A 24,923-nucleotide genomic window follows, 5' to 3' on the forward strand; every position below is an offset into this window, starting at 1 on the left:
CAATAAAATACATATAACAATGTTCTTTCGTTTTATTCATAATGTTAATAAAAACATTTAAATGTTTCAATGTTATAAATAAGAACAGATTAAGAGTTGATTACATATATTCTAATTACTACTAGGTAGAGTAGCACCACACATGTACGCTCGGTGCACGGTTCGGAACGTTGCGCATGTGTGTCGCTAACTTTTGAATGGTATCACCAAAATAAAAATAAATGATGGTACGAATATCACTAAATATTATTAAAATTATTGTACCTTAAGGAATATTTCAATACTATCCCTGCCAACATCGTTGACTGCTATGCAAATGTATGAACCTTCGTCGGAATAACGCACTTTAGGCACGTAGAGATAACTCGACGAGTTACTTCTGTGAACGATAACATAATGATATTTTTACATTTCAAATTAACATAGCTAACGAAAAAATGTTTTAGAATAGCAGGATTCAAAGATTCCTATATTTATAATAGGACACGATATTTAAAACAAAACAGTCTTTGGTTTTATCGATCCTTTGCAGTTTAACTTTTTCAAGTGTGTAGTTTCATCAATCTAATAAATATCGAATTTTAAGTACGCAACTTTTTTTTTAAGAAATAGATTAACTCTTAAAAAATTTGAGGATTTACTGGCGCAATTGATTCACTAACTATGGAAGAGAAATAATTTTAACTTAAATACGGAATTATTTATTTCTACTACTGTACTGTTTGTATTTGTTTGTGTAGTGGTTCTTACCTCTTCAAAATCCTGGTGGTAGAGTCAACAGCAGTGAACTCCCACTTGGTTGTGGGCACAGGGTTGCCATAATTAACGTTGCAGTACAGTGTAACATCGGCACCGGCTCTCACAGTCATTGTCTTCGGCCTCGGTTCTATGAAAGGTTTAACTAAAAAAAAAGTGAAGCGAATAAGGGATTTGCATTTCTATACAAGTTTTACCAGTCGAGCTGCGATGAGAAACTTTGTGTATCATTTTGGATTTTCCAGTGATTTTTAATGCGAAATTCCCAATAGGATAAGTACTGTAGAGATAAGGATGAGTGCAAAAAAACGGGCTTTCGGTGAAAAAAAAAGCAGATAACATTCTTGACCGCTATTCTCTGTGTTATTTTGTTGTAGTAAAGATTGGTAAAACCCGATGTTTGAAGTGTTGTGAGTTTGAGAATGGTGAGATTTATAAGAAAAAAAAAATTAAATCAATTAATTTACCTAATACGTTCACTGTTATAGTTATCTCTGCTTTGCCTATGTTGTTTTCAGCTATACAATGGTAGTTTCCGGAATCTCGCCACAGGGCTTTAAATCTGGAATATAATCATTATCGTGGATTTTATATTCATAAAGCGAGTATGCACTAAAAATCGTCAGTAGTATTTATTCCTGAGTAGGGTAAAGCAAGCAGGGACTTACTCGCAGAAAGTATTCAAAGCAAACTTATATTTTCTGAAGCAGTTATTTATCTATACTAATATTATAAAGCTGAAGAGTTTGTTTGTTTGTTTGTTTGAACGCGCTAATCTCTGGAACTACTGGTCCGATTTAAAAAATTCTTTCAGTGTTAGATAGTCCATTTATTGAGGAAGGCTATAGGCTATATACCATCACGCTACGACCAATAGGAGCAGAGTAGAAATAAAATATGTTACAAAAACGGGGAAAATGTTGACCCATTCGCTCTTATGTGACGCAAGCGAAGTTGCGCGGGTCAGCTAGTTACATATAAAACTTACCTGTGCGTGTTATGTTCATCAGTATAGTGCCTGTGGTCCAAGTGAATGATGACGTCATCTTGCGACATCTCCCAGCGAACCGCAGCAGTGGGGGACGCAGTGACATTACAGGGCAGTGCTACGTCATCATCTTCTTTTACAACTACAGTAGTAGACTCACTGTATAATATTGCCGGTGGAGCTGCAATTTGTATCATATTAATAACGGCTATTGACATAAAAAGAAAGACACTCAATTTACGACCAGTATCTTCATACATATCTAAACAGCTCAAGCGATTGCCTTCAATTTGACTTTTATTTGAACTCGTTAAGAAACAAATTTGACTGTCAATTTTTTATTTATTCCTATAGTTTGGCTGTTACTTTTGATGAAGAAACTGGCCGTTAGTATTCTTACATTGAACAGTAACAGTGATATCAACGTAGTCTTGTCCTTGGATATTGTCAGCGAGGCATCGGTATACTCCGTTATGTTCAGTCTGAGCGGACGAGATTTTCAATTTACTGTCTTCCACGAGCACAGAGTCAGGTAAAGAACCAAAATCCTCGCTGCCCTCAGACCTGAACTGCCAAGTTATCTCCGGCGACGGTTTACCTTTAGACACACTGGAAATATAATGTTGATGTAGAGCAAACTACTGCAATAATCGTTTTAATTTGACATCGCATAATATGACATAACATACTCGTATAATCAAGATCTTAATAAAATAATACAAAAAAAATATAAGACTACTCTTAAGAGTACAAATAAGTGAGTAATATTTTGTTAGGCAATTTATTTGCTTAATTACCTGCATTCAATAACAGACCAATCGCCATGTCTCAGAACAATATTCGTATTTTCTACTTTTAATTGAGGTTCCTCTGAAAATCAAGAGTTTAAAATCTTTATTTTTATTAATTATTTAAGAGCAGATACACAAGTAGTGACGTAAATTTAGACAATAACAACATTAATTAGGTCCTCTGCAGAAGTTAATTTATAGTTACGATAGACCCACACGTAGGGTAATAAGTTAAATGCATGACTGGCTCTACGTATTTTACAATCATTGAAAATTTCTTTACGAGAAACATAGAAACAACCTTTTTATTTGATTCCTGATTTAGATTGGGTATCTTAGCGGGACGGAGGCCGTGGGAATATGTAAAGTAGTCATAGCTCATAGCCAGTTGTGCTCACCGGTCATTCTTTAGATGGGTGACCGCATAGTGGTATTTGAAATGAGCGTCTCCGTGATTCAGAAGGTACGCAAAAAGTCGGTCCCGGTTGTTGTCATATAAGAAAACAGTCGTTAAGCCACGCTAAAGGCATTTCGGGCGTCTTGAACCACTTTTACACTAGGTTCACCACTAACCATACGATAGATAGATAGTCATACCTAGTCCAGATATAGCGACGGTAGCCGTATAACTAGTTGAATTAACTTCGTTGCTCACTTCACATCTATATTCGCCCACATTATTCAGGCTCATTCGTTTTATAACTAAAGCAGACTCTTCTATGGCTATTTCTGTATTGTCTGTCGTTACCAGGCTGTCGTTGTGGTACCATTTGACTTCAGCCTCGGGGTATGCAGACACTTGACAGAATAGTTTACCTTCTGTGTCGTATTCTATTGACTGGTCTGTAATATGAACGCGAAAAAAGAAAATGAATTTTTAAATTTTTCTTAATATAATTAATTGTTGTTGTAAATGGATTCATAATTAAGAACATATCCTTAATTAACAATTTATGTAAAAGTAAAATGTGGTTAAAATCAAAAAATAACCAAAAACGATCTTCTCCCGTGGGTACTATCAAACAGCGACTTTCAGACGTAATATGTTAGGAGCGCTCATCAGCTCTACAAACAAAATTTACTCGGTTATATTAGTAGGAAATCTCGCGGAATACCACATAAATTTACACTACTTACTAATTTACTACTTTTAATTCAGGTCCACCGTATAATCAGAAATTCTTACCTTCAGGAGTTTGCAATACCTGGAAAACGTATGGCCTGTGCACAATTATATCGATACTTTGTGAGTCTTCTCCCTCAGCGTTCCTACATTTGCAGTGAACAGAAAAACTAGTCGTAACGCTATCAATGTGATAATATGTTATGTATGTAGATGGTATTTCTAGTAAGACGCCCTGAAATTATGAAATCATCAGTATTTCAAAGCTTCTAGATCACAAGTTTCACAGTCGATTATACTAAGTCACGACCTTTAAACTGTAAATTATTATGTTTGAGATTTCAAACTTTTTAAATTGCTAACTGTAACGTGGGTATGATATATACTGCTTCTTCTTTAACACTTTTACTGCTCAACACATTTTTTTACCTTCTATATTAAGAAAAACATAGTTAAGTAAAGAGAGACATAGCTATTAAGAAAGTGCTTGCCTCAGATGTGTCAGTCCCTCCATTGTCATCTTCCCACGACACAGTAGGTTTTGGATAACCGAGTACTTTACACGCTAGTGTAGCATTGTGACCATATTCCACTGTTAGCGATGTTCCTTCTAATATTTCAGCCTTAGGTCTTACCCATCTTGTGTCTATCACTAGAAATAGATACATCATCATCAATGACTTGTGTCTATCTACCGTAAAACGGGGTGAATAGAAACAATTTTCAACTTTGTCCTAAAAATTTGTAGCGAATAACTTGTTATTTTTATTGTCAGGTTGTTTTATATCATGTCCGGCGCCATGAAGAAAGAGTTAAAACCATATTTGTCCAAAAATATGCATAGTTTTACGATATTTCATTAAAAAAATGGTCAATTTCTATTCACCCAGCGATAGGGGTGAATCGAAACGACCAAAGGGGTGAATGGAAAAATTGTGTTTTAAAACGTTTTTTCAGTTAACAATATTGTATCTTTATAGATAAATATACACCTAAAGAGATAAACACTTCAAACAACTCATTAGAAAAGAAATTCCACTTTAAATCCAAAGTTTTGAAAAAAATGTATGGACCATTAAGGCATTCGAGGACGGTTGACTTTGAAGCAATTTTTTGGGTATAAATATCAATTTAAACATTTAAACAATTATGACACCGCAGAGAAGTAATATCGACGTGTAATCATTTCAAATTTGAACAAAATTCTTAAACGAGGAGTACTCAAACATTGGGCTTGAAAACTTTCCTGATTTTTTTTCTATTCACCCCGCGAATTCTATTCACCCCGTTTTACGGTACTGGCAGATGATTCACATACAAGACTACTAAAATAAATGTACCTTACACTATTGTCGGCCCCATGTAACAGTAGCCGAGTCTACTGCCAAACAGCGTGCATATAATTGAAAACTTATTAGAAAATTAATGAGAATAATCCAATAAAAGTGCCTCACTCGAAAATCTAATACTGACTTTATGATTGTGCAATAGTATTCTCGTTGGATAATACAATTTTTTACTGACTTTAAGAATACAGGTTTCTATGATACACAGTATTTTAAAAATCAAGAGGTTTTTGGCAACAACATAATTATGACATAAGTAATTTTCCGATTCTATTTAAGTATTTAACGTAGGGTACCTGTCATTTGCGGGACAAAACTTTCAGTGGTGCCGCCGATCTTTTCATACGAAGCTTTATCTGTCCCTTCAATCTGAAATACAAACTTATTATTAAAACAATATAACCACCATATTAATACACTAAGGGACAACGAAAAATCTAAAGCTATTCTTATATACTTTATAGGAATTATTGTATGGCTGACATAAAAATAAAATCCCACCAATAAGATTGATCCTGCTAGTGAAGTTATTCCATGTCTACCGCCTACTACTTTGTTCATCTGTGGTGGAAATGCAGTTTTAATTTGTCTGCTCCCGTCAAAAAAAAAGAAACAAAAATGCTATAATTACCCATAAACGAAAGCTTTTGTCAGGCTCGACGAATGTGTTAGTCAAGTAAACATCAGTGCTAAGGGTCTCCAACTCTAAAGCCTTCTTGGGCTCATTATACACTTCGATTTCAATAGATTCCAATTGAAAATTCTCCGACACTTCTATTAGCATGTAGTTAGTTCTACCTATAACAAAATAAGTTATTTATTTTGGATCACCGTATTCAATTTTTAAAATGCGTTTTAAACCTGCCGATACTGCCATTCTTGAGTAGAAAGATTATTTAAAGGGTAAATAAAATCTACCTGGCATAGGTCTTCGGCTCGTTTCTCTGATATTCCTGGGTTGTACCGATGAGAATCCTATCTGTAACGGCAGCTGTCGTTTCTTGTACAATATAGCAGAAGTTGTACCGCCGCATCTGATTGCTACTTTATATTCGCCAGGCGACGCTTCTAAGCGAAGGACCTAAGGTGCAACAAAATACATCGTCGTTTAAATTCTATCACCACGTAAGTAATTTTTAGCATCTTTTCAGGAGAGACAAATTTCGATTTCGTCTTTCGATTCTCTAGCCAATGACATCAAAATGTCAAAACTGCCAAAAAACTACTTACGTGGTGACAGAACTTAAACGACGAATATGTATGTACCCATTATAACGTAGGTAGTAGCTTTATTTAAATTTGGCATGTTTTTTTTTATATACACATGAATATTCATAATGATTAATACTAAAATGATAAACGAGTCTTAAACGCAGTGACAATTTTATGGTTACTTTACATTACTTATACCTTTCATTTCGATCGAATTACATCGACCGTGGTTCGTTAGCCCGTAACTCGTGAAATTCCCAACGCGTTAAGGACTGATTTACCAATTAAGTACTATGAGTTCAAACCGTGAAAGTTTCAAAATATGTTATTCCGAAGTTTAATGCTTCTGTCAAGTCAATCGTAATTATATAACAACAATGTTATCATATAACATGTGATAAAGATAACAAGTTCACATATTTTAATGTCTGCCGGACAAAATTTAAATTGGAGATAATGTTCTTGATAAAGTACATAGTACTATATGAGTTCAGACTTTATTTATTTTCTATAGACATTTTACAAACTACAGTGTGACGGTACTAAATTAAAATTAGGTTACTTTACCTGAGTATGCCTGGATTCCACGATATGCTCGAACGAAGAACTAGAATTGAGTACTGGAGATAACTCCACTGTCGGATACTCCCCGGATACCGCTAATAAGATAGTCTTAGTAAACGAATCCACTGAAATCTAAATAAATATACATATTAACGGTATTTAGTACACACATTGCCTCTTTATCTCTCCGAACCCACCAAAAACAATGAACAGATTATAGAAATGATTTGACTTTTCTAGCACTAAAAAAACATTTATTCGCATTTGTTTCATGTTAAATGTGGTATGTTCCGAGTTGTCCCCTCTAACTATGTCCCCCGGGGCGACAAATGGGAATAAAATAGGAAGAACATTCGTAGTTGTCACCCCGAGATGATACCTCAGATCTCATGTAGAGCCACGTTTCTAACCCTATTTGCCCAACCTTTAGTCTATACGTCCATTCTATAATTTTCCTCTTAAGTCGCGACGAAATACTCAGACTAATGAGTTGGCAAACTCTTTACGTGTGGTCATTATAAAAAATAATATTGTAACAATAACCACTCACCGATAGCTGTTTTTGATTCGTAAACGTATCGTAAGAAATCACTTCAGTCCAATCCACATTAATTACTTCTTTGATATATTTGAAAACCTGAATGACATTGAAATAGTGTATATATTATGAAGGTTATAGCATACAAACTGAGATTAGACTTTAAAATTATTTAATAACTGATCACATTATAAAGTAATTTCCCATTAAACTTTACTTTGTATTTTATTGAGCATTATTATTTAATAAGTACAATACTTACGATCAAAACAAACATACCTGTCTCAAATCTGGAGTATCCAAACGGAAAACAGTCCCTGAGCAAGCTTTAGCCACGTCGTAATACACTTGGGCATTTATTGTTGGTGGAGACGGTAAACAAAAGCCAGTCAAAAATATCACTACCTAAAAACGAAATAGACCGAAAAGTAGTATCCAACTTAAAATCAAGGAGCCTACACTTTACAATGCACTACCATTGTTGTTTTTTTTTTTTTTCACACGGTCATTTGATTCCAAACTAAGCAGAGCTTATACTATGGTAACCAAATAACTGATAAATATACTTATATACTTCTAAATACATACATATGTAGATACATTAACATCCAGGCTCAGAAAAAATACTCGTGCTCATCACACAAAGATTTGTCCCGGGTGGGATTCGAACCCACCGCACGCGGCGCGACGGTTGTTGCGGCGAGGTGACCGCTTAAACCACTGCGCCAAACGTGCAGTTTAAGTTTACCCATTATACTCGCTCCTTGTGTTGTTTTAAGATACACTGACAAGTAGCACAGCAATAAAAGTTATTAACGTTGGCACTTCTTTAATTCATAAAAAGATCATGATGGCGACTAGCAAGCTGCCTTGGAACCAATTTGCCTACACATAAATGTGTCGGCAGGACGACGACATCGTCCATGGCATGTAAACTCTACAAAGCGAAGTCTATGAGTTAGCAGGAGCTCGGCTGTCTGTCAGTTGCTGCCCTAAGCGACACTCAACTCCTATTACAGTTTATTAAATTTCATATTGCCCTGTTGTGTGACGTGTGTTACACGACGGTTATACACCAATTCCAGAATCATTATCGGGTTATTCCACATTAAAATTTATACTGTTAGGTTTTTATCAAAACATAAACATCACAATTATTTGAGACTACTTCCAACGATAACAATTAGTTAAAACCATTGCGATAAATTATTATTGGGCGACAAACAAATCAGAATTACCTAACAAATAATAGTATACGTCTTTTATTACTATGACGCGAACCCCGCGTAACAATTGATGATCAGAAGTAAATACGCATAATGTGATTAAAATATATTGTGTAGCTAAAACTTACCTGACTTTTGGTATTTTTGCAAAGATTTTCTATGGCTGTAAGCTTGTCAAAGTCTTTAGAATACGCATCGGTAAACAGAAAAATATTAGATCCCGGTTTGCTTAGTAGTAGCGCTCTTTCTATGCCCGCGAGTGAGTTTTCAGGACATTCACGACCACCACTCACAGTTAATCTGTTGATAGCAGATATTAGATCCCTAGGTGTTAGAGTTACTACCGTTTCTGATACGCCTGTAGACAAAAGAGATATTTAACTTAGTTATTATTGTATAACATCTACGATTAAAGTAGTATTTCATTTACTGCACTTACTAGTGTAAGTGTGTAAGTGGTTGGTGGTAAAAGTATGTGTAATCTTACCTGGATCATTAAAAGGTACAATGATGTAATCACTCAGACCGGCATGTCCGTAAACATCAATAGCCGAAGCTAAATTCACTTTTATTATGTCCAACTCCTCTTGCATAGACACTGTTGTATCTACAACTAAAGTAAAACTTTTGTCACAGCAGACCAGCTTTGAAAACCACAGAAAATATAATATAATAATATATTTGAACAACATGTTGGGTGTGTATCTTGTAAGTGCCACGGAATAAACTGTATTTTCTAACCGTTTGCGGATGCTGCATCCGTAATTTAAGGGTAGGACAATGAATATAATTCGCAACAATGTTAATTACACAGTCGTTCTACCAGTAGGCGACTAAATATTAAGCTATACAACTTTGATCATTTAGACCGCTTCCTGCGAAGGACATGTGAAGTAAGTGTCTCAGCCCTTTGTTTTAAACCAAGTATAAGGTCAATATAAGTAGCACTCTAGTCTCTAGCTGTTTTTGGCACTTCAATAAGTATAACACTATCTTGTACCACCTAAAATTGAGGAGTATTCCAGAACTGACCGATCCCTAACATTGGTCTAGGCTGGAAGTAAAAATACAGGAGAACCCATATTACTATATATTCTATATTTATATTCACAACTTAAAAATAAAATAAGTTAAGGTAAATTATATGTATTAAATAAAACTTGGCCTTAAAAGTGCAATAAAGTAATGCCAATGTTGCATTTGATAACATTTAACCTAACAGTATTACTTAGTAGACAATATATAGGTCGTTCTCCCGAGCTAGATATCGCGATCAGCACGGGGACTGCACATTGTTGTATAAATAGAAAGATTACGTGGTAGTCATTCAATGTAATATTACAACATTACGATATTAACGAGTGCCAATTTGTATTTATTTATTTTAATACTGAGTCTTACAATCAAAATACATCCGAATGACATCCAAGCTCAAAATTTCATGTGCTAGTAACAATATCGTTTTATGTCTCGATGACTTAATTCACGAAATGAATAAACAGTCACAATTGTCTCTATTTTGGATTTTCGCAATGTTCGCTGCGTTAACGATAGTTGAGTGTGAGGTATGTAAATACAAACATAGCCAAGTAAAGGATATGCTTTACTTTATGTACACAAAGATAACGGGTATTACAACTAGAAGACAGAGCGATATTGTCAACATAAGCACATAGTGGAATACATTTAGAAGACGAAGAAGCCTGGCCACCTGGATGTGTGTAGCTGGTTGTGTTTTTGTACCGACACAAACATGTTTTTGAAGAACAAAATGCAACACAATATTTTTGTCCCATTATTACTATTTGCAGCAATTTGTTCATTGGTGTTTATCGCATCCACATAATGAGTAAACAAAATGTGTCAAGTGTATCTTATATCAAAAAGATAATTGCTCGGTATAATAGTGTAAGTAGTGTAAGCTAGGTTGACCGTTATCGAGGCATTGTTAGTTATATTATCACAGCAACATTTAGAAGAATTTGTTTTTCGTATATCAAGATATTGCTAAAAAGCATATGAATATGTTTATCAACAAAACGCAACTGAAGCCTCGACGTTACATTACAAGTAAATACGAATACAATTTATATTCGTATAATCTGACCGGGAACGGGTACGCCCCAGTTAATGAATGAAGTATTATTTTCAATAGCGGAAATATATCATGTTTGTATATTAAGTATATATACCTAGTTACCAAGTTTCATGCAGTTATATGCACAAATGAATGAATTGATCAGGAAAGGCTAGTAGATAAGTTTGTGACCTAACTTGAGGTTGCAAAACTATAGAATTTAATAAATGAGCAAGTGAAGAACCGAATCAGAAATCTTTATACAATTTTAAAAATAAAGTTAAAATGACACTAGAAAATGAAAACGACGAAAAATACTCATTTTTTTTTACAACTTTTAATATTTTCTGTAAAATCCATATAACTTTGGAATAATACAAATATTATGGGATATTTGCATTTTAAAAATACTAATTAAAATTTTGGTATTCTTAGTTTTTACAATTTCGTATAGGAATGTACCTGTCCCTTTTTTCTTATTTTATTGATACAATCACAATATTTTAAATAAGAAAAAAGTTAACTTTTTAACTTACTAAATAATATACTTAAACCTTGGTGCATTTTAACACATAACTAGAAAAGATGTAATAATCTACGTCAGAATACATATAATAGATTAAATTGGCCGCAGTCTAGGTACAAAACTAAGTAAACAAAACGTTATATAGTAGGCATATCGAATTTCTTCAATTCTCATGTTACTATTACGTTGTCGTATCCAGGGTACTCCCCTCTTTATTAATGTCAGCAACAATACAATGCACGTGGCACAATTTGACGTAAATTATTATTTTTCAAATTGCAATGGCACTAGTCTGTACCCGATGGACAAATCACTACCCTGACAAAAATAAATGGTTACATACAATAACTCTTAGTTAATGTCTGTTAGCATGGTAGTATTATTATGTCAGCTAGAACATTTTACTGCCTTTTATGATAGCACAGTGCCTCGATTCTCTACCACTATCGACTACCGACAACCGGCTAGCTATCGAATTTTGATATTTAGAATGTACTGCCAAAATGTTTCCTATGACACCCGTCAGAGGCGCTGATCAGATTTTCGTACAAAATATCTCGATGACAGTTCGGTTGTCGGTAGTCGATAGTAGAAGAGAATCGAGGCACAGAACAGCAGTGATAGCCGAGTGGCATAAGTTAGCATCCTTCACGAAACACGTCGACAGTTCGAACCCGAGGTACCTATACACTAAACCCTCTTTTCAAAGTTATTTGTATTTTACAAATAATGATGACTTGCTTTATCAAGAAGGAAAACATCGTGATGAAACCTAAAATTTGTTAATACCCCCGCAAGCCCCCAACCCGCACTTGGCCAATGTGGTGGTCTCAATGTCTTACCCCTCCTTCGTCCGAGAGGAAGCCCTTGCCCAGCATTGAGACAGTAACGGATTAAAAAAATAGTTAAAAAGTAAACACAACAATCTGAGGATAATAAAAATACATTAATGCTTAAGTCTATTTATTAATTTAAACTAGACTGGACGGTTATTACACTTATTAATGGTTGATCATGATAATAATGGTTTATAACACAATGATAAAAACAGTAGGTTCTACGTAACGCGTATTTTTTTTCAAGATAGTACTTCCCCGCAAATGTAAATAAAAACTGTTGAATTGTTGAACTCTTCTATCAACGGGTCACGCCTACACATATAATAAATATATATAGTGTATATGAATACTTATAGTACTGTCAACATGTCAACAAGTTTAGTGTCCATCATGGCTCCCTGGAGATCGTACATGACTTTTGCACTGCTTGTTTTACAAGCATGTTCGATTTACGGGGAAGATTCTTTGAAAAGCAGTTTAACATTCGTTATTGACGATACCTACTCAATGAGCCAGGAAATAGCGCAGGTGATTCAAAGTGTTGATGAGATTTTCGAGACAGTGTGGACATCGAAACGATCACAGATTGATAATTTCATCGTAGTCTTGTTTAATGATGATCCAGGTATGTTGTACATTTTTATATTCGTTAATATTTTGTTATTCCATTTATACACTTATTAATCTGAACGTAATTAGTTTAGTGATTAATGTTATAGTCTTATAAACTAAAAAACACCTTCTATAAAAATACTTACACATTTATATTGAAAACATTTTTTTTATGGAACACTAACAGATTATTGTTTTAAAATATTTACGAGTAAAAATACTTACCTAAGTTCCAAATTCTACTGTATCTTAAGTTTGCTACACACAATTCAGCGGTAAAGTCGAATATATTAATGTAATTTAAGGGTCGGGAAAAAAGGTGTTCGACGTCACCGTCCCTGAATGAAAACCGAATTGTGACGATAAGACCCGAAGTATTCGTTTCTCTTACGGTTGATAGTCCACCAAATACCCAAATAAAAAAAAAAGAAAAACTATTACTCTTCTTTCTACTGGTGTTAGCTGCGTTTAAACAGGCTGTGAAAAGCGAGTCTACTTATCGACTACTACTACTTCTGGTACTATTGAGTTATTTTTGCATCCAGTACTTGTTGTGTAGAACTATTCTGTCTTTATTTTTAGGCATGCCACCTAACGAGTTAAATGAAGTACGGGTACTTACTAATACAAGGGATCGAGAAGAATTTAAACAAGCTTTACAAACAGTGAGAGTGCATGGTGGCGATGACTGCCCAGAATATTCTATGTCAGGCATTAAATTAGCACTTCAAAATAGTTTACCTTTTACAACCATATACGTGATTACTGATGCAAGTGCGAAGGATCCACATTTGTTTGATGAAGTCAAGAAAATTGCTCAAAAGAAACAAATTCAGGTATGTTACAAATATATTTACAGAGGCTTACTGAAAAGACAACAGACATGTTAAAAAATTCTAGAAATACTACAAAAACTATGATCCTGTTTTTGGATATGAAATTGATATTTGTTTTTAACAAAATAATCGGGGCCTAGTAGGATCATTTGTAATTTTTGCATGTATAAATAATAGGCAATATAACAGACATTCATTTAAATCAATTATTTTGATTTTACACTTACATTAACACACTACAGTAGCTTCGACTATTTTAGATTGATCTTTGTGCGTTGTAATTGTAATTCTTATTTATTATTATTTTTCGTGTGGTTTTAGGTGTCCTTTTTGCTCACTGGAGATTGTGGAAGTAGAAACGCTCCCGACTACAAAGTGTATAATAATCTTGCTAAAGCTACGTCTGGAGAAATAATTCATTTGATGAGAAGCGATATGAAAACTGTAAGATACTAAATTATCTTCTACATTCGATTTACTATTTCGCTTATTTGCCTTTGGGTACTATAATAACGAGCTTGCACGAAGTGCTCAATTTACATACTTTTATGCCGAATGTTAGTCGTAATACTAAATAAATCCTTTTAATTTCTAGGTTTTAGATTATGTGAAGAATAACATTAAAGGTAGAGGTAATGCTCTCGTTGATGTAACTCTACCAGCGGGATACGGTTACAAATTTAAAGTAAGTCACATAAATACAATCACGTCTCGTTTTCCCATAGGAGTAGGCAGAAAAATTTACACTAACAATATTTTTTAGTTATCTGAAGTTTTTAACTGAGTTCAACGGCGAAGGTTTTTAATTTGTATGTTTTTATTTATAGATTTTTTTGTTTGTTATATGAAATCTTTTTTCGGATGGACCGATTTTAATAAAATCGTAACTTTGCTAACATTGATGATAATATGTTTGTTACGTTGTATCAACTCATAAAGTGTCATTTTACTCTGAAGTCGTCATTTTGGAAGAATTATTATCCAATATATGAAAACACATACATTTTCCTATTTAAATTTCTTTTTTGTGATTTTTCCAGTATGTAGTGGACAGCAAAACATATGATGTCTCTATTTCTGTTACTGGACTAAACCCACAAGTTGAAGTTACGGATTCAGAAGGCAAAATGGTGAAATTAAAATACATTGTACAAAAGGGCGAATTTGCTGTAAGTATTAAAATAAGTATCTATTTTATTAGTTTATTTATTAACGCAGCTAATTGCTTATTCATTCGAGCATACTTCAGCTAATTTAGTAATAAAATTGGTGAGGACTGTTTCTTTTGCGTGTTAAAGGTAAAAATATTACACTAATCATTAAGAGCCTTTCACCGGTCAAGAAACACTTAAGGGGCTTACAGTTAGATGCTTGGATCTCCATGAGATCTATTTTCTTATACAGAGCACATCATGTACACTTTTGGAAGTTGACTGACACAAAAAAAATAGGAAAAGGTTTTATACAATAATCACATAACATTTTCAGGTTGTTGAAATCCCAGACGCAAAACCTGACGTGTACGAAGTGAAGGTTGGCAGTGCATCCGAAACATCACTGAAAGTGCTCGGAAAGACTTCAGTCAATTTTGAACATGGATTTTCTTCATTTTTACCCACTTCGTTTAATGACACGACAACTAGACCTGTCCCAGGTATTGAATGTTTGTAATTCTGAGAAATATTCGTACATAATTATATATTTTAAGACCCAAATCTTCTATTTATAATGCTTATAACTAATGATTTATGTGTTTTAGACATGACATAGTCCGATATGTGTGTAGTTGATGATTCTAACATCAATATTAAAAAGTTGTAACTCCCTAAAACTCGTCAAACACTAATTAAGCATAATATTTTTTTTTTTCAGATGGGTCTGTGTATCTTTCGATGCTGCTGCATGGTGAGGGAGTAGATCTTAAAACTGCTAAAATCATTGATATGAATGGAAACGTAATGCAAGAGTTACCATTACGATTAATCGACAATAATACAAAATTCTATGTTAGTGAAGCATTCGATTCGCCAAAAACGTTGTTTAAAGTTTCAGTGAGTACTTAATTTCCATTTACTTAAATGTTTTTACCATCGATTGTCCTATCCATTTTTTCTTTGTGATCATTTATCTAACGCGTACTTTAAAAAAGTCATAAAACAGGCTGTTACGCAGAATATTATGTAAAAAATATATATAATAAGTAACTGTTTAAGTAGGTAAACACAAGATTTATGAATTTTTAGGCCGTGGGTAATGATGAAGACAATAAACCTATAAATAGAGTGTCAGCAACACCAATCGAAGCGCAGACTCTAGGAGATGGTGAGACCATTTTTTTGCGTATTAACTAACAATGTCATGTAATGTAAATATAAATAAAATCATGAATTTAAATTTTATTTTACAGCTTCTACAAAACGCATCGCGCCTACGGTGAAAATTAATGGGGCGCCGAAAATAACAACAGATTATAACAATAAGTTAAAGCTCAAGTGTGAAGTTAATGCTTATCCAAAACCTAACATAACTTGGCTAGAAAAAGATACGGGAATTACCTTACCGACTACTGTAAGTTGTTTACAATAATATTCATATTATTATAAATAGTAAATATTATCCTTGTTGCTCTTTTGCCTATCGTTTGAGGTTACAATAAAGCAACGCTTGGATAAAATAACTTTATTGTGACTAATTTATAAATAAACAATTATTTACAGGGACCATAAAATAGGTAATTTGGTTATTGAATTGCTAACTAAAAACTAAACCTGAAGGAACGAGACTATTGAATTTTATTCTTATCAATGTTTTCTAAAATAAACCTAACATTTTTTATTTCATATTTTTACAGGTTTCAACAATAGAAGCTCCTTACGAGTATGCGAGTTTTCTGTACATAGAAAAGCCGAGTAGAAATAGTACATATGAATGTAGAGCATCCAACCCGCTCGGAGAAAGCTCTGACCATATAGACGTAGAAACACTAACCTATTTTAATGTGGTGGAAGCCCCTCCAGGTAAAACTGAGAACTTTTTCTGACAAGACTGTTACGTCGGTCTCCTTTCATTTCAAATCAGAATATACAGTAAATACTTACATGCCATGAACTCAAATTATTATATCAATTTCAGCTAGAACTTATGTCGAATACGGCAAAGAAGGAAGGATCGTTTGTGAATTCGAAGCCAACCCTCCCGCAACCATAACCTGGTATAAGAACGGCAAACCATTATCTAGTGATGGTAACATCCTCATTTCCAGTGACATGACAACTCTCACTATAAAACGGATGAATTTTGAATTAAGAGGACCATATTCCTGTGATGCTAGGAATGAACTACAAAACAAAATTTTCTTCTCCATGGTCGTTTTGACTGGACTAGGTAAATGATGATCGCTATTTCATTTTTTTCAACGTAGTTGACATACTTCTACATTAAGTTTATGCTTGTATTTAAATAAATAATTAGCACTATTTAGTCACTCGATAGAATAATAAAAAATACGTTTTGGTATACTAGTACGTGGTGCATTATAATGCTCATGTTAATTTATAACATTCATTCGTTTATTATTTACAATTTTATTCTATTCCTCAGAAAGACCAAGCATTGATAAACGATATACGGAAATATCAACTCAACCGGGACAAAATGCCCTGATTCCGTGTCAGTAAGTATTGAAAATATACTAATATTTCGACATCGCATCGCATGATGAAAAGTAGATCAAGATGCAGTGAAATTGTTATGATAACTCATTTGTTACCCGACGTTTCCCGTAACTTTAAAAATAATATAATTTTGTTTTCATATTAAAGCATATTAATTTACATCTTTATTAACACATTTTAATAATTTATTTTTAGGAATACTGGAACTCCGAAACCGGTTATACAGTGGTATTTTCGAAGTAAAAATGGTAAAATAAGAAGAATATTGAACGAGACTGACGAAACTTTACTCTTCAAAAGTATAACAGCTGACGATATTGGCACATACACGTGCAGGGCTAGCAATCCACTAGGAACAGACATATATGCCGTGGATTTGATTCTTGAATGTTAGTATTTTAAATATATAATACCGTGGAAAATATTACATAGAAAATATGATTAAGCTTCATATCCACTAGAACAAGCTCAAGCAAATTAAAAGCAACTCAGACAAATAATACGCTCGTGTAGCCTAAACTCTACCGTCTCTATGGTTAATAAGTATATTTCTAATGAGATAATTGTTTTCATTTCAGCACCACCTGTTATCATTGGAAATACAGGCGAGGTAGCCACGATTTATGCTAGACATGGCCACGAAATGAAAATACCTTGTGAGGTCAAAGGTTTACCGAGACCTACGGTACATTGGTTTAAAAATAATAGGACGATTAAGAATACGAGAGGCATTCGAATAACCGACGGTTATCTTAAGTAAGTATTCTGCTTGTTTTATACGCTTCGAATACTATTTAACGTTTGCTTAGGTATAACCTAAATAGATAGATTTTAGCTAAATATTTTTCAGTGATTAGTGGCACTTCTGTATCAGTAAATTAAAATGACATGCAGTGTTTGTTAGGAAAAAAAAATGATAATTTTCATCGTAATTTCAGATTCCCCTCATTTTCAAATTCAGATAGTGGATATTACACATGTAAAGCTGAAAACAAACATGGTTTTACTACGAAAACTATATTAGTTAAGGTGCATGGTAAGTTCTAAACAATATATTGACTGTTAATACCTAGTAAGCGGTATAATGAGGTGTGTTTTTTAAGTTTCTAATTAATTAAAATGTATTAAACGTATTTTATCTATTCTACTTTTCTAGAACCTGTCAGTATTGACATTCCTTTAAGAACCTCAATAAAAACGATGGTTGGGTTCAACGTCACGCTGTCATGCGAGGCGCATGGAAACCCTAGTCCGAATATAAAATGGCTGTACAACAGCGGCTCTGGTAGATCAGTACCAAAGAATTTAGGGTAAGAAACCAGTACATTCATCGCTTATTTTAAGAATTGAACACTATTGTACGTTTTATGAGTATAACTCTCTTCTGACAGTTTAATTGCAACTTAATCAATATAAGTGAACATTTCAGGTCGCTGTTTTTGGTAGCAAGCGAAATTTTTTAAACGGATAAAAGAATCATTTTTATAGTGAAATATTTGATTGCAGATCCAGTGAGATGACCTTGTCTTTACAAAATATACAAGTGAAGGATGAAGGATACTACACATGTGAGGCTAGTAATATAGGTGGAAAAAAATATTTAACGTATGAAGTATCCGTTTATGGTAAGCTATTTACTTACTGTAAAGACACGTTAAATATTGAACGCGAAAGTATATATATATACTTAATAATCGCAGGTACTGACTGAGAGAAGCTAACTCTGATTATATTTTTTTTAATTTATAGCTTCGCCGAAAATAAGGAATCGTTATCGCAACAGTACATTTACAATATCAAAGAACGATCCAGAGTTACAGATACAATGTATAGCCACAGGGAACCCAAAGCCTTTGATCAGTTGGAAGAAAGATGATTTAGATATCGCCTATGGTAATATAGCATTAATTTATACTATTGAAAGTGTTTTCACCACACACTTATTATTATTTAGTAGAATTTGTAAGTCCCGATTTAAGATCTGCTTTCTGAAATTCGCCAGGTTCAGAATGGTACGGTGTTGAAGACGGAACCCTGATTATTAGGAATATAGATGAAAAATCACAAGGTGTCTATGAGTGCACGGCTCTAAATGACGTTGGCGTTGATTACGTGAGCTACAACGTGATACTCAATGGTAAATTAAACTTTCATTTTTGTCTACGAAGACCGCTTAAAGTTTGTAATGTTCACTAACCTAGTTATTTATGTGAACAGATGCGCCAGAAATAACAACTGAATACAAGGAAAAAACATTTACCACGATAAAGGGTGATTCTGAATTAAGAATCGAGTGTGAAGCATCGGGTAGTCCTGAGCCAGTCATAATATGGAAGAAAGACGACGCAGAGATATCTTTAGGTACCAAATCTATACATCCATATAAAAATAAATGCATGTATGCGCATAACTTAGGAACAGCTAAACTATATTGGATAATTATTTATTTAATAATATATGTTTGCTTTTGTTGCTGTCGGGACAAGATTTTATATGGGATCGACGGGATCAACATTTCCAAGGGAATGAAATAAACTGGGTAAAATTTTCCTTTACCTGTACGAAGTCGTGCCAATCCGCTAGTATGAACATAAAATATAGGGGGTATACTATATAAACCGTCATAATCTCGTAATACATAGTACATTTATTTCACCAGGTACACATTATAGCGTTGAAGATGGAACTTTGATAATCCGAAATATCGATGAACTATCCGAAGGCTCGTATGAGTGCTTAGCTCAAAATGAATTAGGCACTGACTCCGAAAAATATAATGTAATCGTTAATGGTAAGTGCAATATTAATGTTAAGTACGATTAAGTGACGTATTTTCGGCAAGCATAATAATGTTAACTTTTCTTTGCAGTGCCAGTGAATATTGAAACGCCGATAGACGAAACGATTGACACGATGGTCGGTCAAAACGTCGAATTGCCCTGTCGTGCTCATGGCTCTCCGCAACCGGAAATTGAATGGATGTACAACAGTCTTGACCACAAATTGAACAAACAGCTGTAAGTAACTTGAAATATGTAGTACGTACAAAAATATTAACGGTAAAGCCGTTGGCGCCTGTAGTGCAACATTCTACCGGTACCATTCAATAGCGATCATTTGACATTTAAAATTACGTGAAGAAAATAAGTCCTTGCGAATTACGGTAAGGGCGCTGATCACAGATGTCTACAGTAGACAGTGGTAAAAAGGGGGCCCCAGTCATATAAAATAACGCTAATAAAGAATAACCTTACCTTCCTTTCGTACGTATCGTTACGATTGTAGAAATCTGTGTACATTTGTTTGTCAGAAGTCGATTATTATGGTATTTTTTTAGGTACAGTGATACACCCAGCTCTTTAAATATACAAAGAGTACAAATGAGGGACCAAGGATATTATACATGTACAGCGCATAATATTTTAGGATCGCGAAGCATAACATACACAGTAAAAGTAAACGGTAAGTACTATATTGCAGAATTAAATAAATATAAAATTACTTATTTTTTTATGATGTTTCAACAAAGATGTTTATTATGATTTACAGCTCCTCCTACAATCGAAAACATATATTCATCGAAGAAGTTCACAGTTGTAAAGGGTGATATGGCATTGGAGATTGCGTGTATCACTACGGGCAGTCCGAAACCCAACATTTCGTGGACCAAAGACGATACAAACATCGAATTCTACGGTACACGTCATTATGAAAAATGTTTTTAAATACAATTTTGAAAATTATTTCATCAAACAGTAGTGATCTTCCATACACTGAACAATCGTCATTATGATATACGTACATTATCCATAAATATTTAAGACACAGAGGCAGCATATTTAATTAATTTATTTTTCAGGATCCGATCGGTACGAGATTGTAAACGGAACTTTGAAAATTAAGACAATTGATGAATTATCGCAAGGATCATACAAGTGCTCAGCTACGAATAAACTTGGAACTGCTCAAACGGAATATGAAGTGGCTGTTTTAGGTAAAGTGAAACATTTGTAAGAAATTACTTAAGAACTAGTCTAAGATGTGTTATAGATATATTAAAGTTAATAAATATACAATCTTTAGATAGGAATAGGCTGTCTGGATAACAATATACAACAAATACTTTGTTAACTTATTATACACGCAGTTCAATCAAAATGTCTTAGATTTCCTTATAGCAGGCACCTTGACTGAGTGGGGCTTTGCATCTTCTCATGACCATTTGAAATAAAATAAAATAAATTTAACCCATTAATGACCCACTGCTGGGCAAGGGTCTCCTCACCACACTGGCCAAGTGCGGATTGGGGACATTTGTTGACCATTTGTAACGGCAATTAAAAAAATTAATACCTGTAACTGTTAATTTTTAGATCACCCGCAAATTCCATTTACGGTATCATCTCAACAGTTTATTGAGAGAGGGACGACTGCCAATGTCAAATGTGTTATACCACATAAATCAGTTGATTCCCTGCGCTGGTACAAGGTAATTATTTGACGTTATAAACTTTCACTCACGAGTAATGATTAAATCGTGGTGAATTAGGTTGATTGTTAATATCTAGTGTATTTTTTTTTTATTTTACGTATATGCAATATTATTAAAGATATTTTAATCAATAATTTGCAAATTAGTGTTTAAATGATTCATATTTACTTATTTATTAATGAAAATTTACAGGATGGTAACTTAATAGCAAGAGGCGAACTAAGACTGAAATCAGCAAAATCTCGAGATGAAGGTATATACTCATGCCGTGTTAATGATGTGATGAAATCACGTTCAGCTCATGTTCGTGTTAAAGTTGGAGATAAGCCACACTTTACGAGTGTTGAAGCAGAAACTATTCAGTTTGTTGAAGGCGATTCTGTAAGACTGGTTTGCTCTGCAGGAGGCACACCAAAGCTTAAGGTAAAGTACTACATTATCTAAGTTTACTAATAGATGCCTACGTCAATGAATATGAAACTTGAATAATTATAATATAATTTTATGTCTATCCTGTACAAGATCGTGCTCACAAATTTGTTTAAATTACAGGTAGCCTGGAAACACAACGGTAAGAGCATACACGAGGAAATGTTCTATCACTATGTGAAGATGGCGCCTGATAATAAAGGAAGATATACATGCGAAGTCAGTAACGACTATGGTACCATTCACCGCTCATTCAACATCCAATCTAAGGGTAAATATTTTAAATCACGCTTACTTATCGATAGCAAAGTGGTATAAGTTGACACCTCTCACGCAAGTGGTCGCACGCAGGTTCGAACCCGAGGCACACACCAATGACTTTTCGAAGTTATGTGTGTATTATAAATAATTATCACATGCTCCAACGGTAAAAGAACACTTCATGAGGAAACCTTGCATGCCTAAAATTTGTTTAATACATTTATTGAGGGCATGCAAAGTCCCCAACCCGCACTTGGCCAGCGTGGTGGACTCAAGGCCTAAGCCCTCCCTCATTCCGGGAGGAGACCCTTGCCCTACAGTGGGACAATAATGTGTAGTATAACGAATGCGAGTGCGACGAACACGAGTATTTGTTCTGAGCTTGGATGTAAATTTATATAAATATGTATATTTGTAGTTACTGTAGTAAAATCTGTTTAGTTTGGAATCAGGTGACCGTGAGACCCGTGACTTCATATTGTTTATTTGGTGAACACTAACCATGCTGTCTATTAAAATATATTTTTCTTGCAGTTTGCAGGTTAAACACAAACGAAGATTTGTTGACCAGGAATCAACCTTTATTACTAAAGACAACGTTAAACGCATGGGCACCATTTAACCTTAGCGATGGTTATGTAACAATGAACAAAAATCAAGGCTTTTTCTTCTATTGTTCAAATGGATTCACAAACTTCCCAAAGAAAATTGTATATGCAACTTGCGAAGGAGATACACAAGTTAAAATTCACAAAAACATCTACGCATTCAGAGACATCAAATGCCACGCAGAAGTGGAGCCAACTGTTCAGTACACAGACCGTCCTTGTTCGTACGGTAACACGGAGTATCTTAACGTAGGATATAATGTATTCAGTCGCTTTATCAACGTTTATGATGTGTGTCTAGACAAAGATAAAAATGTACCTCTTTATACGAGACATGAGCTATCTCCCGCTCAGTACGGCGTCTCTCAAAACACATCTAATTGGTTCAAACACAGTTTGTTACCGTTTGAATTTGACACAATGTATAATTGTGACAATCAAATGACTGACATATCCTTATTTCAATCATATGATGGTTGCTGTTTCGATAGAAGACAACTAGTTAATCCGAAAGATTTGCAGCCCGGAGTACCGACAACAGCAGCCTTTACTTATTTGAACGTTGTTCCTCACTGGAGTACTTGTAACTCTAAAGTAAGTATAGGTTTTATTAGACAAATATAAAACACCATTTCATTTATATTTTTGGTACCTATATTGTTATTTTTATTGTAGAACTGGGTTGAGGTAGAAGAAAGAGTAAGAAATCTCTCAAAAACACTTGGAAAGAAATTGACAATAACGACGGGTACGGCAGAACCGCTACGATATACTGTGCTCCACGATGAACGAAATGCAAAACAACCAGTGGCTAAATATTTATGGAAGGTATGGATTACTAAAGTGTTTTCAATTGGGTACAAATATGATGATTTTTAATGATCCCAAATTATTCGATGATGTGCAGAAATTGAGTCTTAATATTTTGTTTACAGATAGTGCAAGACGAATCAAGTTCCATTGTTGTAATACAAGTGAATGTTCCTGGATTATCACCAGCTGAAGCCGACTCTTATCTTAAATGTTATGATATTTGCGACCAGATTACGTGGATGAAAGGAACGAATTGGCACAATACCGCGGATGGATATACGTATTGTTGTTCAGTACAGAACTTTGAAGCGGGTTTTAAGTACCCTGGTTTATTCAATGACGGCAAATATGCTATTTTGTCTGAACCTTTTATAGTTGACAGTTCTTATAGTGCCAGTTAATTGTAGTTTATTTTTAAGCAATACATAAAACAACAATACAATGTTAAAAATAAATAAATAAAAAGTATCAAAGTCAATAAAATCTAAATGTTTAAGAGATTCAATATAATTAATTTATGAATTCTCATATAAGGAAAAAAAATATAATAAGAAAATGTAAACAAGTGGCGGAAGAAAACCCTAACCCTAACCAGAAAAATACCTGTAATACACTCGCAATACCTGTGACACGATCCTAGTGGCTCCGCTTCGTAACTGTAAGAATACAGTTGTATTAGTATTATACACATAAAATTTAAGTAGATGTGACTTTATGCTTTGCCACAATAAAAATTGAATGTAATTTATTTAAATTAAATACTTACCTAAGAGACATTGTTATTTTTTATTTACAAACTATATACTAGTCACGTTTTTATAATTGAAAACGAGAATGCAGCCAACGACTTTTAGATAGTTTCGAGTCGAAAGGGAGATCATGTTTCATATTGATTTCAAGCGCTATATTTTCTATTTACACAGAATGCGAGACATAGTTGAAATACAAAAGTACACATCAAATCCAATAAATTTTGCTCAATTCCAAAATGATTGAGAAACGTTGTTGGAATGGCGCCGACATTGCGTTTGGCAAGTGACCTGCAGCCGGCCAAATATCATATTAATAGAGAAATTGACCGCATAAAGTTCTAAATAACAGATTAGTTTGCTCGTGATCTCCGCGCTAGGTATACCTCACGCCAGGTCCACGCAGAACACTCCAATTTGTAGCTCCAGCGTGGACTTGGTCAATGTATAATTTGTACTAAAT

General features: G+C 34.1%; 2 protein-coding genes across 2 annotated transcripts; one reads left to right on the top strand and one right to left on the bottom strand.

Annotated features, from left to right (window-relative positions):
* Nucleotides 1–16: 16 nt before the first annotated feature.
* On the bottom strand, nt 17–9,257 carry LOC142980397 (hemicentin-1-like). The gene is made up of 17 exons (XM_076125738.1): nt 9,032–9,257; nt 8,673–8,902; nt 7,598–7,723; nt 7,331–7,417; nt 6,784–6,912; nt 5,923–6,085; nt 5,636–5,802; nt 5,301–5,373; nt 4,150–4,310; nt 3,722–3,893; nt 3,133–3,378; nt 2,542–2,614; nt 2,145–2,353; nt 1,745–1,925; nt 1,224–1,318; nt 751–901; nt 17–379 (listed from the first exon to the last, which is right to left on the bottom strand). Exons 1-17 carry the CDS (start codon nt 9,234–9,236, stop codon nt 256–258), a joined length of 2,592 nt encoding a protein of 863 aa, XP_075981853.1. The 5' UTR covers nt 9,237–9,257; the 3' UTR covers nt 17–255.
* A 3,111-nt stretch (nt 9,258–12,368) lies between these two features.
* On the top strand, nt 12,369–24,485 carry LOC142980395 (hemicentin-2-like). Its single transcript, XM_076125735.1, has 31 exons — nt 12,369–12,611; nt 13,181–13,434; nt 13,756–13,878; nt 14,030–14,119; nt 14,475–14,603; nt 14,923–15,088; nt 15,307–15,485; nt 15,678–15,756; nt 15,842–16,002; nt 16,286–16,451; nt 16,567–16,818; nt 17,035–17,107; nt 17,304–17,497; nt 17,687–17,864; nt 18,047–18,144; nt 18,265–18,418; nt 18,615–18,733; nt 18,858–19,001; nt 19,111–19,245; nt 19,326–19,469; nt 19,768–19,899; nt 19,978–20,125; nt 20,446–20,570; nt 20,658–20,804; nt 20,968–21,102; nt 21,482–21,597; nt 21,793–22,023; nt 22,153–22,300; nt 22,825–23,492; nt 23,574–23,726; nt 23,834–24,485. Exons 1-31 carry the CDS (start codon nt 12,377–12,379, stop codon nt 24,110–24,112), a joined length of 5,355 nt encoding a protein of 1,784 aa, XP_075981850.1. The 5' UTR covers nt 12,369–12,376; the 3' UTR covers nt 24,113–24,485.
* Nucleotides 24,486–24,923: the final 438 nt, after the last annotated feature.

This window comes from Anticarsia gemmatalis, chromosome 18 (assembly GCF_050436995.1).
Source record: "Anticarsia gemmatalis isolate Benzon Research Colony breed Stoneville strain chromosome 18, ilAntGemm2 primary, whole genome shotgun sequence".
In the NCBI taxonomy this organism is placed as follows: domain Eukaryota; kingdom Metazoa; phylum Arthropoda; class Insecta; order Lepidoptera; family Erebidae; genus Anticarsia; species Anticarsia gemmatalis.

What these genes read in the sequence shown, in the direction of transcription:
- LOC142980395 (XM_076125735.1), top strand. Translation starts at nt 12,377, where the DNA reads ATGGCTCCCTGGAGATCGTACATGACTTTTGCACTGCTTGTTTTACAA. An exon ending in AAACGTTGTTTAAAGTTTCA is followed by an intron (nt 15,486 to 15,677) that starts GTGAGTACTTAA and finishes ATGAATTTTTAG; the next exon opens with GCCGTGGGTAATGATGAAGA. An exon ending in CACAAATTGAACAAACAGCT is followed by an intron (nt 20,126 to 20,445) that starts GTAAGTAACTTG and finishes GTATTTTTTTAG; the next exon opens with GTACAGTGATACACCCAGCT.
- LOC142980397 (XM_076125738.1), bottom strand. Translation starts at nt 9,236, where the DNA reads ATGTTGTTCAAATATATTATTATATTATATTTTCTGTGGTTTTCAAAG. An exon ending in GCAAAAATACCAAAAGTCAG is followed by an intron (nt 7,724 to 8,672) that starts GTAAGTTTTAGC and finishes TTTCGTTTTTAG; the next exon opens with GTAGTGATATTTTTGACTGG. An exon ending in ACCACCAGGATTTTGAAGAG is followed by an intron (nt 380 to 750) that starts GTAAGAACCACT and finishes TATCGTTCACAG; the next exon opens with AAGTAACTCGTCGAGTTATC.